The sequence below is a fragment of the Callithrix jacchus genome, chromosome 12 (assembly GCF_049354715.1).
Source record: "Callithrix jacchus isolate 240 chromosome 12, calJac240_pri, whole genome shotgun sequence".
Taxonomy (NCBI): Eukaryota; Metazoa; Chordata; class Mammalia; order Primates; family Cebidae; genus Callithrix; species Callithrix jacchus.
In genome coordinates, this window is record NC_133513.1 from 22,658,005 (window position 1) to 22,675,078 (window position 17,074).

At 38.9% G+C, this 17,074-nt stretch overlaps 1 protein-coding gene across 1 annotated transcript in view; it reads left to right on the forward strand.

The window, feature by feature from the left end:
• Positions 1-7,047, forward strand: part of MOSMO (modulator of smoothened) — an 83,005-nt gene extending 75,958 nt beyond the window's left edge. Inside the window, exons 2-3 of the mRNA XM_054242680.2 lie at positions 1,201-1,413; positions 6,230-7,047. Coding sequence (XP_054098655.1) covers positions 1,201-1,413; positions 6,230-6,414 — 398 coding nt within the window. The 3' untranslated portion in view covers positions 6,415-7,047. The remainder of the gene's footprint in view (positions 1-1,200; positions 1,414-6,229) is intronic.
• The last annotated feature ends 10,027 nt before the right edge of the window (positions 7,048-17,074 follow it).

The window sequence follows — 17,074 nt, forward strand, 5'->3', positions numbered from 1 at the left end:
CCGAGGCGGGTGGATCACGAGGTCAAGAGATCCAGACCATCCTGGTCAACATGGTGAAACCCCGTCTCTATTAAAAATACAAAAAATTAGCTGGACATGGTGGCGTGTGCCTGTAATCCCAGCTACTCGGGAGGCTGAGGCAGGAGAATTGCCTGAACCCAGGAGGCAGAGGTTGAGGTGAGCCGAGATCACGCCATTGCACTCCAACCTGGGTAACAAGAGCAAAACTCTGTCTCAAAAAAAAAAAAAGTAGTGTTTATTGAGAAGTAACAGTGCAAACATTCTCTCATTGGAGAAGAAGATAAACTACTCTGTCACCTTTCTAATCTGTTTTTATGAATTAATTTACCCCAAATTTGATTGGGGAAGCATCCTTGGGTTTGACATGAGAACATATTTATGGAAAAATAATGCTTGGTATTTTACAAAATCATTTTTATTTTATTTAAATGGGGAGAGACATTTTAAGAATTACCCTCATAATTTTCCTTTGTGATTTTCTGTGAAGCATGCCAGCCATGGTTTTGGCAGTGTGAACACTTGTGCACTATAAAAAATTGGGGAATGTGCCAAATTTGGGGCAGAGGGCCCTCCTAGTTTTTCCAACATTTTCTTGCGTTTAATGGAATACTACTTACATTGTAATATTCTTAGACCTTTATCTTTCATAAATATATTGCTTCTAGCATTTAATATATTTATTTAATTTTATTTCTGTATTACCATTAGGCATTTTTCAAGTTTGTCTTCAATTTCCTGGAAAGTGATTTTCTTTGCAGCCAAAGTGAAGTAATATACAATGAGTCTTGGATCTGGGAATCAAAAATTCCAGTTCTTTGTGCCACTGTACAGGCTCAGTGAGGGCAGGAACCTCATCCTGTCTACTGTTATTTCCCTGGAGCCTTGAAGAATGCCTGACAAAATTACTTAGAAAAGCATTTAATGAATGCCTGAGTGAACTGCCTGTTTTGGCTTTTCTGAGGTCATTTGTTGTTTTTTAAGTCCACTTGGTATGTTACACTAGGTATTACTAGGTTATGAACTACAGCAGAATGCTGAAGAATAGGACTCAGGGGATTTAAGTGCTTGAATGACCCACAAAGAGATGAATGAGATTTAAGGACTAAAGGTGGGGTGGTGAGGAATATTCCCTGGCAGTCCAAACCCACTAAAGTCTTCCCACCTTTTGCATCTCCACAGGAGCACTCACTGTGGGCCTCGTGCGACAGTGTCAAACAATCCATGGACGAGACCGGACGTGCATCCCTCCCCGGCTTCCCCCGGAGTGGGTCACCACACTGTTTTTTATCATCATGGGAATCATTTCATTGACTGTCACATGTGGTTTGCTGGTGGCTTCCCACTGGCGAAGAGAAGCTACAAAATATGCTCGATGGATAGCATTCACTGGAAGTAAGTAACCTGTGCTTACTAAGTTTGTCTAGAAGGCACCCACACTGGTATTTTCTTGAAGATAATCAAGAATCAGTAATAAGGACTTCATAATCATCAGAGAGCACCACTTGTGTATGGCCGTGAGATAGACTCTACACAGTCCCATCATTTCTTCAAAACTCTTCCTGCAGGACCAGGACATCCACAACTTTAATTTTGCTTTGTATGAAATGCTATTTTAATGAATTTTATTTTTGCTCAGATTGTGACATAAGTATTCCAGGTTTGTGACTCAGAGTTACCAGTAGCCTGAGTCTTTTCCTCTTCTTGAAGCTATTGGTATCATCTATCAAAATAAAGATATAGAACAAATACATAAAAATATAAATTAGATGAAGGTGGTTGATATATTTTTTAATATTGACTTTGAGTTTCTGCTGCATGTTGTAACCACTGAAAAATCAACACATTTGGTTATTTAATAATTGTGTATCAACATTTCTTACTCCATTAAGCTCAGCCCAAGGGTATAAGTTTATATATTACACATTCTCTTGTACTTTGCAAAATTGGTTTAATTTCAAAATACGTCAGAGACTTAAGTTAAACAGAAGAAAAAAAATGCACGAAGGAAAGACATTTCTGCAATTCTGCTTTCATGCTTCTTTCTCTCCAAAGCAGTTTTGCACCCCAGGGGATATTTAACAATATCGGAAAACATTTTTGATAGTCACAACTAAGGGAATGCTGATGGGCAGAGGCAGGGAGGCTGCTGCTAAATGTCCTACAAATACATAGGACAGCCCCCCACAACAAAGAATTATCTGGCCCCAGATAGCAGTAGAGCCAGTTTTATAAATCCTGCTCTAAAGAAACAGGAGAACCATACCTGTGCGAATGGGACTTTGAATTCAGTACCTTAAAATAATCTCAGGTTTGCATAAGGTTTTAAAAATAAATATAACAGCTCACTTTCACTTGATATCTTCATTTAAAACACATACAACTGGGGTAAGGGACAATCCCGTATATCCCTATTAATGTTAAAACTCAGTTTATCCTTAAAGGCTGTGGGATAGTGATAATCCTTCATAAGCCTCTGTTTCTTCCTGTATTTTCTGAAATTTATACTCGTTAATGTGTATGTTTCTGGCTCTGTTAATCTGTATTGCCCTTAATTTTTAAAATTAGATCAAGTTGCCTTTGATATAAAAAAAGCCTCTCCATTCTGGTTAAGCTGAGTGAAAGAAGTTGGTGCTCTTTCCCCTGCCAAACAGACCTCCTGAGACTCTTCTTTTCTACAGAGGGTCCAGAAGCAATTGTAGAAACAGTGTGGCTAAAGTTAAGGATATTGATGAGAAATTTAAAGAGAATTTGATTCTTTATCTTTTACTCACAGATTCATTAATCCTGATAGAATTCAGTCTTCAAGAAGTAAAATAATATCAAAGAAGGATTTAGTTTCTAGATTTAGTTGAAATTTGGGAATGCATATGCTCTGAATACCAAAAGCAAGGTAGCATAAGTCAAAATGTTAAATGCTCTCATGAGCTATAGATTCTTATGACCCAATAAAGGGAAAGAACTAGATTATCTTTGTTTCTCATTCACCTTAAACAGAGAATATTTAAGTATGTGTAGTTGTCCCCAATGCAGTGTATTTTTCCTTTATTTTTTAGTTAAGTAATTTAACTTTTTGAAATAATATGTGCAAATGATGCATAATTCAAAATCTGTGAAAGCGTAACCAGGTGAAATCATATTTGGCCCTGCCGCCCAGCCGTCCCATAACCCCTTTCCTGGAGGCAACAATTTTACCATTTCTGGGGTTTCCTACTAGAAGTATTCTGTGCATAGAAACATATCTATATGTGTGTGTTCCATACATACATATTTATATAAAAGTTTTTCTACTATTCTGTACCTTAGTTTTTAAACTTAACATGTCTTGAGTTAATTTTACTTAAGCATAAACCTGCCTTGCGTTTAGCTTCCTAAAATACATTGTTTTTGCTACCAAAGCAAGTGGCTGGGGTGGCACTTCTGAGAGGGATTGAGTGCCCCCTAGTGTTTCCACTCCACCCCTGAAAAATGTCCTTTATTTTATGTATTTCTATTCTAGTTAAGCTATACTTTTTATAGTAACGTGAGGATAATATTTTCTGATGGCCCTGCACAGTGGGGAAATATGTCTCAGAAAAGAGCCCCACATGATGCGTGCTCCCTATAGGGGCAAGAGAAACCAGGATGAGTTGTCTGTTCTTCAAGTCTGGCCCTTATCCTTTCCTTTGCCACCCTGATTTCCAGCCTTATCTATCAGTGCACCTGATTTCTGACTCTTGCCACCAAGAAATCTGTGCCATGGAGAGTATGAAGTTATGTCTTTACAAGCTTATTTAGGATCCAGAACTCAGTCTTCGAAGGTTAATATTATTAGCATTAATAATATTTTAAGATCTAAAGTAACTTCATGTTCACAGCAGCTTAAAAGAAAAACTCATCCACCTGGATTAAATCTGCTCCCCAGGAAGTATAGAGAAGCTGCTTCCTTGGATTTAATCTAAGATTAGATTAAATAGGGCTTCCTTGCTCCCTTAAAATTTGATTATGCTTTTTCCTAACAAATTTGGAAAATATTAAACTCTGTAGTTGCAAATGTATTACTCCATTATAAAGGATAGATCTTTTTTACAGTAGAAAATAGGAAATGATAGGAACAAAGTTAGCCCAGTGAACATATTTAACATCTGCATATTCCTAAAGTACTTTTCTAAATTATTTGTTTCTTGAGATTAGTCAACATTAAGAAAAACAATTGTTTTGTAACAATAATATTGTCTCATTGTTTTTTAAATTAGATTGTGTATAGCTACCTATATTTTGGTTTCATTTTACTCACCAGACCATATTAAGCAGTAGAACCATCAGAAACTGGTGACAGACAACACTGCTAACTGGGCATTGGCAACACTAATAGGTATTTGCTGCTGACTGTGCAACAAAAAGGCCAAAAGCTTTCAAACGTAATGCCTGAATTTTTTACTTTGTTCTACAGTGGGCATCTGAAAAAAGCCATGTTTGCTCATGTAACAGTATTTGGTGTGGTCATTTGCCCAAAGTGAAGTAAGCTGTAAGTCTGTGTAATATAAAATAATACAGCGACATGGTGCAAAGCAATCAAGAGTGCTGTTGTTTCTTAAGCTGATGTTTTACTTACGCAAATGTTATTTTTCATTGTATTGCTGGAGTTATTTCTTCTGGAAAGGGCTCCTAACTGACTTTTTTAAAACTCTGAACTTTTTGTTGATTGGTTAACACACACACACACAAAAATAGAGACAAATGTCAGCTGAAATGTTTATCCAGGGCTCTGTCAGCATTGTTGGGGGATAGTTTTCACCTGGAGAAGGTTTCTCATTCCGTTAATAATGGAAGTTTCAACTCTTCATGTACAATGACTAGTAATTTATACTCACATCACACTGAAGAAATATTTCTGCCCCCAGAGAAAGTTGAAGGGCAATGAACATCTGAGCAATACACTTTCAAAACGCAAAAACATTTTCTTGGGAAAGGTAGCCTCTGTAAATAGTTTGTGTTCGCTAAGAAGGGCATTTCCTTGGTAGCACAGGGGAGCAGGCTGTTCGCTCAAACACTGAGCTATGGAATCATTTTTACCTGGACACTGGGTTTTCTGATATCTTTTTAGAAACATTTTAGCAAATAATATACTCCTTTATGTTTACATGCAAAACTCAAAGAAGGTTACCCACCCTCCCCGACTTTAATCTACCTCTCTGGGTATTCAGAAACAGGACAGAGATTTTATGTTTTGGAATATTATCCGTGATAAAAGATAACCACTATGACAATTTACTAATCATTCCAGAGATCTGAGGTTCTTTCTACTAGCTGATTTTATTTTTTATTTATTTGTCTGTTTTATTGAGACAGAATCTCACTCTGTTGCCCAGGCTGGAGTGCAGTGGTGCAATCTCCGCTCACCGCAAACCTCCGCCTCCGAGGTTCAAGCGATTCTCCTACCTCAGCCTCCTAAATAGCTGGGATTACAGGCATGTGCCTCTATGCCTGGCTAATTTTTATATTATTAGTAGAGATGGGATTTCACCATGTTGACCAGACTGGTCTCAAACTCCTCACCTCAAGTGATCTGTCTGCCTTGGCCTCCCGAAGTGATGGGATTACAGGCATGAGCCACTGTGTCCGGCCTCTACTAGCTGATTTTAAATCAGAGTAAGATAAATGGTGCTTATTTATATGTACCTTTTCTCCAATTCCTTCTAACTAACACGGAGAGGAACAGAGAATTGTCAGAATAGTAACTATGGTGATAATGGTATGCAGCACTCATTCAGCACTTACTGTTACCTGGCACTGTGCCAGGGACTAGACATTTATCCTTCTAGTATTTCACCCATTTTCCGAAGGGAATCAGAGGCTTAAGATTATATAGCTAGTAGGCAGTAGAGCTGGAATTGAGCACCTATCCGACTCTAGCTAGTGCCCTTAATTACTGTTGTAAATGACTAGGAATCATATTTGTGAGGATTCAGTAGGTTTAAAGAAGGACTTTCTTAATCCTGATGTTCAGAATTGTCCTAAAACTTACATAAAAGGCTAGCCTAGCTTTTATTGTATTGTTAGGCTTCAGGGATATTATGTGACCTGTAATATATACAAATTTTTGACAAGTGGCCCATGTTTTAACAGGTTTGACCAACTCTTCTTATAAGCTTGCTTTGTGCCAAATTTTCATTGTTTTTTGAAATCCCCAAACCTCGTTACTAATGTTGTTTTTTGGTTTGTTTTACAGTGATCCTTTTCTGTATGGCTGCCCTAATATTTCCAATAGGATTTTACATCAATGAAGTCGGAGGTCAACCTTATAAATTACCCAACAACACAGTGGTTGGGTCATCATATGTACTTTTTGTCTTATCAATTTTCTTTACAATAGTAGGACTTCTATTTGCTGGCAAAGTTTGTTTACCAGGCTGATGAATGTCTAAATTGCTTGACTCTTACTATTTTTTATTTTATTTTTTTATTTTTGGAGGGTGGGGAGGACAAAGGTGAGACATCTGAGCAACCCTCTCATAGGAAGATGCTCAGATGAAACTGATGCTGAGAAGGAAAAAAAATGCTTTCATTTGTTCTCACTATGCACTTTGGATTAAACAAAAAAAAAAAAAAAAAAAAGGAGAGCCTTTTCCATAACCAAATACAGACAATATTGACTAAATCTCCTGAGCATATTCAGGCAGTCAGGTCTGCACTGTGATAGCAACCTAGAAAAGGAGAATGCTTTATACTGAAAAGCATGTGGCCCTTTGTGACTCTATTGTTCCGTTTTTAATGTCTAATGATTCATTAGTGGAAAAAAAAAAGGTCTAAGTATTTATGTATCATGGTGGACCAGAGGGATGCAAGAGAAGTTCATGTGGGGCTGGCCTCACCTCCTAAGAAATGAGTGTTCACAACTTCCTTGTAATAGTATGAGCCTTTGGCACCAGAATGGATTGCTGATGCATTACTGCACCAAGAAGCCAATAGATCAAAACTTGTTTGCTAAAATGTATGTAAAAATTCTGAAATTCCCTCTTCTCTGTGTACAAAAAAAAAAAAAGAAAATCACTAAGACACATGTTTTGGGTGGGTGGGTGGGGGAAATCTTCCTTATATTTATATAAATATATATAATATATATATTTTGCTGATGCAGTATACAGTGTGTATATATGTGTGTGTGTATGTGTGTGTACATTTATATACACACACATGCAAACAGTTCCTGGAAGAGAATTCTGAATGCTTTGCTAGCAAAACACTGTGGTGTGCAAACCTAGAACTCAATAGAAAAAAAAAGCCATTTATCTGAAGGCTGCGTAGTGGAGAGAGTCTTCAGTTTACCTCATTCTTTGTAGCAGCCCTTGATTTTAACAGGTTTTTCTAATAGGTACAAATAATCCCATACCTTTCTAGGTGCAATTTTAATTTAAGCTAAAACTTCTTCGTAGGGTTAATTTATTTGTACATGATAGTAGAAGGTAAGATCATGTCAAACCTTATAATTTGGGGAATCTGACACTATTTAAATTATTGGCAACTGTTGTCTATTGTACAGAGATTCTTTTTCTACTGGCTTAGTCTGTTACATTAATAATGCATTTTATATGTTCAAGCACACAACTTTACATAAATAGAAAGTTCACTAGTAAATATCTGGCTATTTTGGCTATTTAAAACACTAATTTCATTACTAACATCTGTAAGCATTATTAATACATCTTTACCAAAACCTGAGCAATACAATATTTTCTTTCTATGTTATATGCCTTTGCTTGCTAAAAGGTAATATTTTCACATTTACTTTAAAGGGCTGTACTAAACCCACAGCTTTAAGTTTTTCCCTAAAAGAAGCATTGCAGCTAACCCTTGAACTCAAAAATAGTTTTAAAATACAGTATTTCTCTTCTCCACATTTCCATGCCTTCACATCGATGCTTGTTTTTCCTGGTGAACACTATAGAAAATCTCCTGTTTGAAATGTGGGACAGGAGGGTGTTTCATGGCAATGGAGCTAAGTTTTTCCTCTTTATAGTGAACTGGTGACCCAAGTGTCCCTATCAGTAGAGTCCCGTGTGGCCTATGCTTCACACAAGCAGAAATGAATGCACTGTTTTTTAAGAGCCAGATTATCAATTATAGAATGATTACTTCGGAGATGGGGCAACCTCCTCAGATATTCAAACTATGAAATGGAGGGGCTTGATATGTTTCGCACTGGCTCATTTGACAGTCTTCCATCTTACTGTTAATTCAGCAGTATTTTATTGTGAAAGAAAACCCCAGTGTTTGAGCTCACTCACGAGCTGGGGAAAGAGATGGACCACCACAGTGGTGCATTCCTTAAGTGTTCTGGGAGAATGTCATACTTTTCCTTCCCAAAGTAAAAGAAACCTTTGGGAGATCCTGAGGGAGACTATTTTTCCCAAGTATTATGATGTCTAGTCAAGTCTAAGAATACCACTGGACATGTTCTGTGGACATTTGGGATTGCACTTGCCATTGTGATTTGATTGGTCCTCAGTCAAATGGATCACTTTGAAGGAAAGCTTTGGTTGTTACCATTATATACCACTGAAAGTGTTAGCAAAGTATGGTTCAAATTAACTTATGATATGACCAAGAGCTTTTCTCTTCCAAAAGATGAATTGTATTGTAAATAGTTTCTCAAAATATTTTTAACTGGATCATGAGCATGGGGAGAGAAAGTTTCTCAGCTGCTAAGAATTTCCCCATTGTTTACTTCTTTCACTTATGGTGGCATTGCATTTAAGATTACAAAATTTAAGGTTTTATTTGTATCTATTACCCAAACCATTAAATTGTCTTTAATTACATCATTGTCTTGGAGGTCCAGTGTGTACAGGGCTGATGGGGGAAAACTCCCTCCAGCCAGTTAGCGCTCTAACCCAGGATTAAACCATCCCATTAAGTAGTATGTGAAGTCAAGTCTTTGTACTCTTTCAGACCAGACATTGAAATGGACTCATTCGTATAAATTTCTGTAAATCCTATAAGTGAAAAGATAGACAACTGTCAGCAGTTGCTTTTTAAAAAGGTCACTATAGTAAGTACTATATAGTACAGTATTAATTTATAGCAGGAAATCATATCTTGTAAACTGTATATAAAACACTGTTTTATGGTGCAATCATTTGTCAAACTTTTGTCTGTTACATTGTTTTTAGAGTGTGTGCATTCTTCTCATACCTAAGAATATCACTGTAAAATCTGCTGAAAACTATTTTTAGGTTTTATTTGCACAAGACTGAATTAGTTAGAAATTTTTGGAAGCTCCTATTGAACATGCCTAAACATCTATAAATATGAAAAACCTTCAATTCATTAAAAGCAAACGTTTCAGTATGATTCTTTCCAAAGGTAATCCATGTTCTATGTTGTTAATGTGTGTATGTAATTTTTCTGACTCTTCCACCTCTTATAAACCTATTTTCTGTTTCATTTGTTTTGTTTTTGAAGGATGGCTCTTTTTAATGTTCGAGATGACCAAAACACTATTGGTTTTTACCCTTTTGCCTGAAGCTTTGATATCCCCACTTGATGTTCTGTGAATTCACTGTTTAATCTATTAAGTGAAAATAATAAATAGTCCTGGTGACAAACAATCTGTTGATTTAGAGGAAAGGCCCTGAAAAATACAGTATTTGGAAACTAACTTTGCATATACTGTTAGCTATTATTTTGCATCATGGGCTTCATGAGAAGAACATGTTGCATTTATTTTGTCTTTATTAAAAGACTACTAGCCACAAGTTACTCTGATTGTAGTAACTTTTATCAACCCACTTAATCTTTAAAAAATTAAATTTACATTCACAATTCAAAACAGTAACCTGTCTTTCAGAAAATTTTTGAAGGATAAAAACATGAAGGAAACAAGTGGCCCGTGTAGGTAGGATCCTGCACAGGACTTTTAGTTGTATCACCTCAAGAAATTTTGAAGTTTGTGATCAAGGTCTGTATATTATCCCAAACTTTATTAAGGATTGTTTTCTAATTGGTTATAACATTTTTCAATTAATAGTTTCAAAACAAATTGTTAATACAACTGTATAAAATGAACATAATTTTCTTCACTTGTATTTTTGTTATCGAGCAAGTTTATCAAAATAAATTGTCTACTAAAGAAACTAAAAAGGCTTCTATTACTTTGAAATAAGCTTCATTTAAAAAATTGATTTCTTATAGAGGTTTCACACATTCAAAAGTGACACTTCCATGCCTTTTGGGTTGGTTTTGTTGTTGGCATTGGGGGGTGAAGGCGGTCCTTCCCTATCTTCCACACTCACTCTTTGCTCATCACTAGAGAAGAGATGCCATTAATATTCCAGGACATGGATTAGGCCACGTTTACCACTAAGAGTCACTCAGCAATAAAAGATGATATACATGTGGCTCTCCCTTCTGCATCATGCTTCATGAGCTAGGAGAGAGGAACCAAGCCAAAGCCCCCAAGCCAGCCATCTTTCTCTTCTTTCTTCCCTGCACATAGACCTAAGTCCATCTTTGCTTCAGTCTTCTGTTTCTACTTTACTCCAGGCCAAAAGATCTTAGCTTTTAAGATCTTAAAGTATGGATCAGAGGAGCAAATACAGAGAGCCATGTGCCCTATCACAGCTTAACTATAGCTCTCTGTGGGGGTGTCAAGATCAGCCCAGCCCAATAACAATTAATAATAAAATATTTACAGGTTGCTGCTGATTCTTCCTCGTGTGGCCTTTTCAGGAACCTCTTGGGGAATTGGAGGATTAAGACATGGTAAGATTTTAGATGTTCTTGGGCTCTAAGATTGAGGGGTTTCCTTGGAGGTGAGACTTGAAGTACAATGTCTGGGAGAGTTCCAGGCAAACTAGGGTGAGTTGGTCGCCCTGCCCTGTCTTCACACCACCTAAATCTTATCCTTATTGTAATACAGGTTGGAGGTTTGGGGAAGGTTATTTTCTATAAACATTAACGAGTAAGTCCATTGGAAATTATAATGGTAGATTTATACTGAGCTATGGTGGAGGGAACACTTTTTAAATTTGGTACTACCTTAGGAAAAGGTAACACAGTGGCTTTAAAAACAACAACGTAAGTTCAAAAATACCTTATTTGGACTTAACATTCTTCTATCATCTCTATTCTAGCCACTAGGAGAAGATTATAGGAAAAACACCAGGACTAGAGGACTCGGGGTTTCTTTTATGCAAAGTCAACTCTTCTGGGTCACAGTTACCCAGCAACAAAAATAAAGGTAGTTATTTATAAATGGCGTTAAAGATAGAAAGCACAATGTATATTTTTTAAGAGTTTTGGTTCTCTTCCCAGGAGAAGAAAACACTGTGGGTTGGTATTTTCAAGCACATTCTTACAAATCAGCCCCAATTCCAGTCACACACAATCTAAGACCACCCAAGATAACAATTCAAGAAGAGGTTTTTCAAGAGACTATAAAATTTTAGAGCTGGATGAAATGTCAGAGGGCATGTCCAATGTTTTCATTTTCCAGGTGAAGAAATCAAGGCCTCAGACTTTGCCAAAGTCACCCAACTAGATCTCAGCAGAGCACTCTACATAGGAAAGAATGTCTTTGACATGTGGGCCTTGGACTTAGGACCAGTATTCATATTCCCTAGCCATTGAACCCGTCTTCCTTCAGCTGATCTTCATTCACTCCAATCCATCCAAATCAATTCTGCCAAAATACTCTTAACACAAAAGAAAGCATATTATTTCCATGTTCACATTTATGTCATTCCCGCTGTCTACAGAGAGAAATCCAAACTCCTTTAGCATAGCTCTGACAACCTTTCGTGATCTGACTTCAGGCTCTCTGTTCAGTCTTATTTCCCACTTCTCTCTCTTCACTTTGTACTGACAACCAGCCTGTTCTCCATTCTCCATTCACTGCCAGCTGCTCCTGGCCCTGGCTGTGTCTGTACCACCTCCTCTCAGTTTTAAAATCATCCCATATTTGAAATATATCTAATCTTTTGTGCTTTGTGTCTCTCTTGCTTATGCTTCTGTAACAGAACTTGCTAAGCAGGAATCAACTGCCTGGATTAAATCTCAGTTCCACCATTCCAACTGTGTGACCCTTAGTAAATTGTGTAACTTACGTGAGCCTTGGTTTTAGAATGAGACTAATAATAGTACCCACCCAATGGGGCTATTGTTGGTTTAAAGGAAACAAAGTTGTAAGCATTCAAAGGTTAGTTGCTCATATTGTCATTAGTAAGTGCTTTTGTATAACTATATAAATGCTTGAATGCAAAGAATATGGCTTCCTCATTGTGTACTCCCTAGAGACCTGGCACAATGCTTTACACATTGAAAAGTTGGGGCTAGGTTTTAAAGGAAAATTATGAAACCATATTTCCTGGAGACTTGAAAGACAGTCATCGATTTACCAGGTTTGTTTCAGTGAACTTCGTCCTGAAGGCAGAGACTTGCCTAAGTCAGCCTTTATAAGGATGGTTACCTTATTGTTAAGTATTTGGCTACATTATATGTCAATTCCATTGACCTCCTTAGGAGTCCCCTGTGGACTCCAGATCCTTTACTACTGAACTCACAGGGCTGTGACGCTGATACTGTACAGAGAGGACCAGGGTGATGCCAGCACCCCATTGATCCTGAGTGAACTCTCTGGAGGCCTCTTCAAGCTTGTGGGTTCTCTGCTGTCATGAAGCCATCCATCCATTTGACATGTTTTGCAAAGACTTGGTCCTGCCAAGATGGTTGTAATAATTTCTGCTAAAAGGAATGGACTCAAGGATTTGATCTCATTTTAGACACAGTTGTCCCTAACTGGCCATTGTATAGCACTTTAGTGAATATGGCCTAGTGAATTTGGCCACTATTAAATCAGTCCCCATTCATTATCCGCCAGGGCAAGGCCAGTGAAGTAAATACTATGTTCTGACCTTTGGCACTCTATCTCATGTTGTTTAAGTATTTAATATTAGTTGTCTAAGGCAACTCAGGTATTTTCTTAAATAATAACATGAAAACTCTCATTCTTTTCTATTGCTTTGTTCTCTATGACAAATGCAAAGACAGTTGAACAATCAACATCCTTTCCATTTTCCATAATAAGTTGCTCTTTAAAAACCCACGTATCTAAGAAGGCTTTTGACTACCTCATCTAAATATTTTACTAAGGAAGGTAGTAAGCAGCAAACTGGACTTACGAGGTGCAGTCCCACCCTTACACGCACCACTCCAATACTTCACCTCATTTCTGCTTCAGGGTTATCAGTAGCTTTTTCCTGCCTTAAGTACTATTGTGGAGAAAGAAATTACGACACCGAACTGGGACAAAAGGATTTTCTTTTTACAATAACATATATCTGTAAATTTTTTTTAAAAAAATAGGAAACAAAAAGTTCCCTCTTCCACAATCCACCTTCCAGAGATAACCATTGTTAAACAGTTAATTGGGTGTTTTAACAGACGTTTTCCTGATCATTTTAACAAAAGCAAGATATTATCTATACCTGTAATGCAGTGCCATGATCCTAGCTCACTGCAGCATCAAGCTCCTGGGCTCAAGCCATTCACCCACTCCAGCCTCCCAAGTAGCTGGGACTACAGGTGCATGCCACCATGCCCTGCTAATGTAAAAAAAAAAAAAAATTAGTAGAGATAGGAGTCTCAGTATGTTGGCCAGGCTCATCTCCAAGTCTCCTCCTGCCTCAGCCTCCCAAAGTGCTGGGATTACGACATGAGCCACCATCCCCAATGACTTTTTTTCTTTTTTTTGAGACGGAGTCTCCCTCTGTCACCCAGGCTGGTGTGCAGTGGGGCGATCTTGGCTCACTGCAATCTCCGTCTCCCGGGTTCAAGCAATTCTTCCGCTTCAGCCTCCAGAGTAGCTGGGATTATAAGCACATGCCACCACACCCAGCGAATTTTTTAATATTTTTAGTAGAGACGGGATTTCGCCATGTTGGCCAGTCTGGTTTGAATTCCTGACCTCAGATGATCCACCCGCCTCAGCCTCCCAAAGTACTGGGATTACAGGCATGCCACCGCACCCAGCTGGCTTTCTTTTATGACTTAATTTGTGTTGTAAATTTTTCTGTGTTAGTAAATGTAGCACTTCCTTATTTTAAATGACTACATAGTATTCCATTTGACATATATCAAATAAATATATATCTTCCCATTTTGATGTACATAAGGTTGCTTCCAGATTTTTGTTATTACGGATTATGCTGCCATGAACTTAGGCCTTGCATGACAAAAACTTCTCAAATGTCATAATAACCTGACATTCTAACTGAAGCATATCAACTATTAAAGGAATTCCTATTTTCAAAAGCACTGTGGTTAAATAATAGTGGCATTCTCTACATTTAAAGAAAGAAACTAACAGTAAATCCATGTATGTGCTTTCCCGTATGTCATCTTAATCCTCTACCTGTGAAGTACAGGGTGATATTTTATAGACTACTAAGGATCAAAAGGCTGAACACCTCACTCAAGCTTTTGTAACTAGCAACTGGTGCATCTGGGTTTCACACCCAGACTCCCTGACTTCAGATCTAGGACTCCTGCTGTCCTGCATCCAGTGTGGCTGGCCTGAAGGGAATAAAAATAGCTTGTCCTGCTTGCATGATTCCTTGGCTCAAACATGAGCAGCTAATTCTATGGTTTGCTGCTTCTGGATGTGGAATGCAAACAACCATCAAAGGTGGTCCCTATTTAGAAACATTTTCCACTTTGTTGAGGAAAAAAACTGTAAGAAAAACCTCCCACTTATTAAGTTGTTTGTGTCTAATCTTCCATCATTCCCCTCTCACTGTTGAGCTTTCTCTTTGTAATCAGTGTTCAGTAGCTTTGGGTTTGGGTTTGGGTTTTTGCCTGTTCGCTGCAGCCTGGACCTCCTGGGCCACCATCCTCCCACCTCGGTCTCCCGAGTAGCTGGGACCACAGGCACGCACCACCATTTCTGGCTAATTTTAAAATTTTTTGTAGAGACAGGGTCTCACTTTGTTTTCCAGGCTGGTCCCGAACTCCTGGCCTCAAGCAGTCCTCCCGCCTCAACCTCCAAAGGTGCTGGGATTACAGGCATGAGCCACCATGCCCCAACCCACTGGTATTTTATAGTGCTGACTCCCTTGATGGATGAAGCTAGATGAGGGCATTGGTTTTGTTCGAGCCCTTTCAGGATTTCAGCACCTTGGGAAATTTTCCCAAACCAGCTGCTCCTCACCCCTACACCAAAGCACTTAAAACTCAACTGGATCCCTTCTATCGGGTTGGTAGGAATTTATTGGTTATTGGGGTACTCCAAGTTGTGCAGAGAGTCCATGGTTCAAACGTTTGGAGGCCCCACCCCAGCCACCCATTAGTTGATCATCTGTCTACACATTACTGCTGAGACATCAATTGTCCCAGACTAAATGAGGTAATAGTTTTACTGTGCTCATCTCACACTTGGGGAATGATAAACTTTGGTGAGCTGGGGACTCCTGCATCTGTGGGCTCTTCCCTGAATGCACCATGACCCATTTTCTCTTAGATATTACCATCTTACCAAAGTATTGCTACCAAACACGGAACAAGTCTCTACTTCCTCTGATTTTTAGATCTCTGATTTTTAAAAATCTGTCTGAGAGAATACCATCTCCTCTTTGGCTTTCCTGAGAGGTATGTTTGCCTAGTACCACAGTCCCTTTGGTTTCAAAAAAAGCATCCTCCTTATTGGAAAATCGCTTTTTTCCTACCTTCAGGCCATGTGGTTTCATGGGGCCAATTTCACCTTCTGGCCTCAGAGCTCAACACAGCAGCCATGCTTGGCTGGAGTCATAGTGACAGGTTCAGAAATTAGCATGGCATGTTACCAGCCTGGGACTTTGCTGGAACTCCTGGACAGAGGTGTTCTTCTCTGAGTTGCTAAGTTGTAGGGGAAGCGTTTGGTACTGCTGGCAGCCACACCTGAGGAGCCTCCTGACCAAGCCATCCTGGAAGAAAGGAAGCTGAGAAAGGAAGACAGTTCTGCTAACATCACTTTAGCTTTTGGATCAAGTCATACCTGAAGCCACAACTATCCCTGGATTCTTGTGTTATTTAAGCAAATCAATTCCCCTTTTTCCTTAAACCGGTTTGAGTTGGGTTTCTGTCTCTTTTAACTGAAATAATCTTTACACTCCCACTTTCCTCATGGCATTAAACACATTCCTCACCTCCCCTGCTTTGGCATGTCACTTTAATCTTTTCCTTAGCTTGGGCTTTTACAAAAGACCGAAAAAACAGTTACTTCAGGCTACTGCTTCTCAACCCAACCAAAAGCACCTGCTCCTGGTTTGAAATGGAGGAAAAAAGAAAGCAAAACACAAATTAATATCTGAAATATATATCCCACCATACTCCTGGGGAATGGGACCAGGCTAGAGCTCCTAAATAAAAGACCAGAGATGAGTTGACCCTGAACCATTTTCAAGAGCCGATGGTGGGAGAAATGCCTGTTGTGGTCTGACGCTTTCCGTAGCTGCCATCATGATCTGCATCCTGAGGGGAGCCAAGAAAGATGGTACCCACACAGATTTCCTCTTGATGGGTCATACACCCTGAAAGCCTTACTCTGCTTTATCCACCTGGCAGAGATCTATCCAGAATGTGTGTGTCGCGTAGGCTCAAGTAGAATAAAGCAGAAACAGAGGTTCTGGTGTTGGGCTTGACTGCTATGCTCGGTGCTGAAAACCCATGTATCCAGGAAGCAAAGAAAGGTAGACTGGAGCTCCCATGTCTACAAAAAGTGCTATGTCAAAGCAAGCCAGCCCCTTCCACCCAAAATTTCCATCAAGGTTGGCACAAGGACCCTCATCTCTTGTTCACAGAGTAGCCATTGGTGGCTCACGGCCCCTTGTGACCTCCTTACCTCTTTCTGATATTCCTCATTTTCTGCCTTGTTGGTGCTGGCCACATAACAAATGCCGTGGACTTATACGTGGAGCTCTCGACCCCTGATTACTCTGCCCAGTGACCAGTGGCTGATAAGCAGTTTCTATTTTGAGGACATTGATTGTTTCTGACCTGGCCATAGGCACAGCTGCTGGGGTCAGCTTCTGAAGGAGTTCCC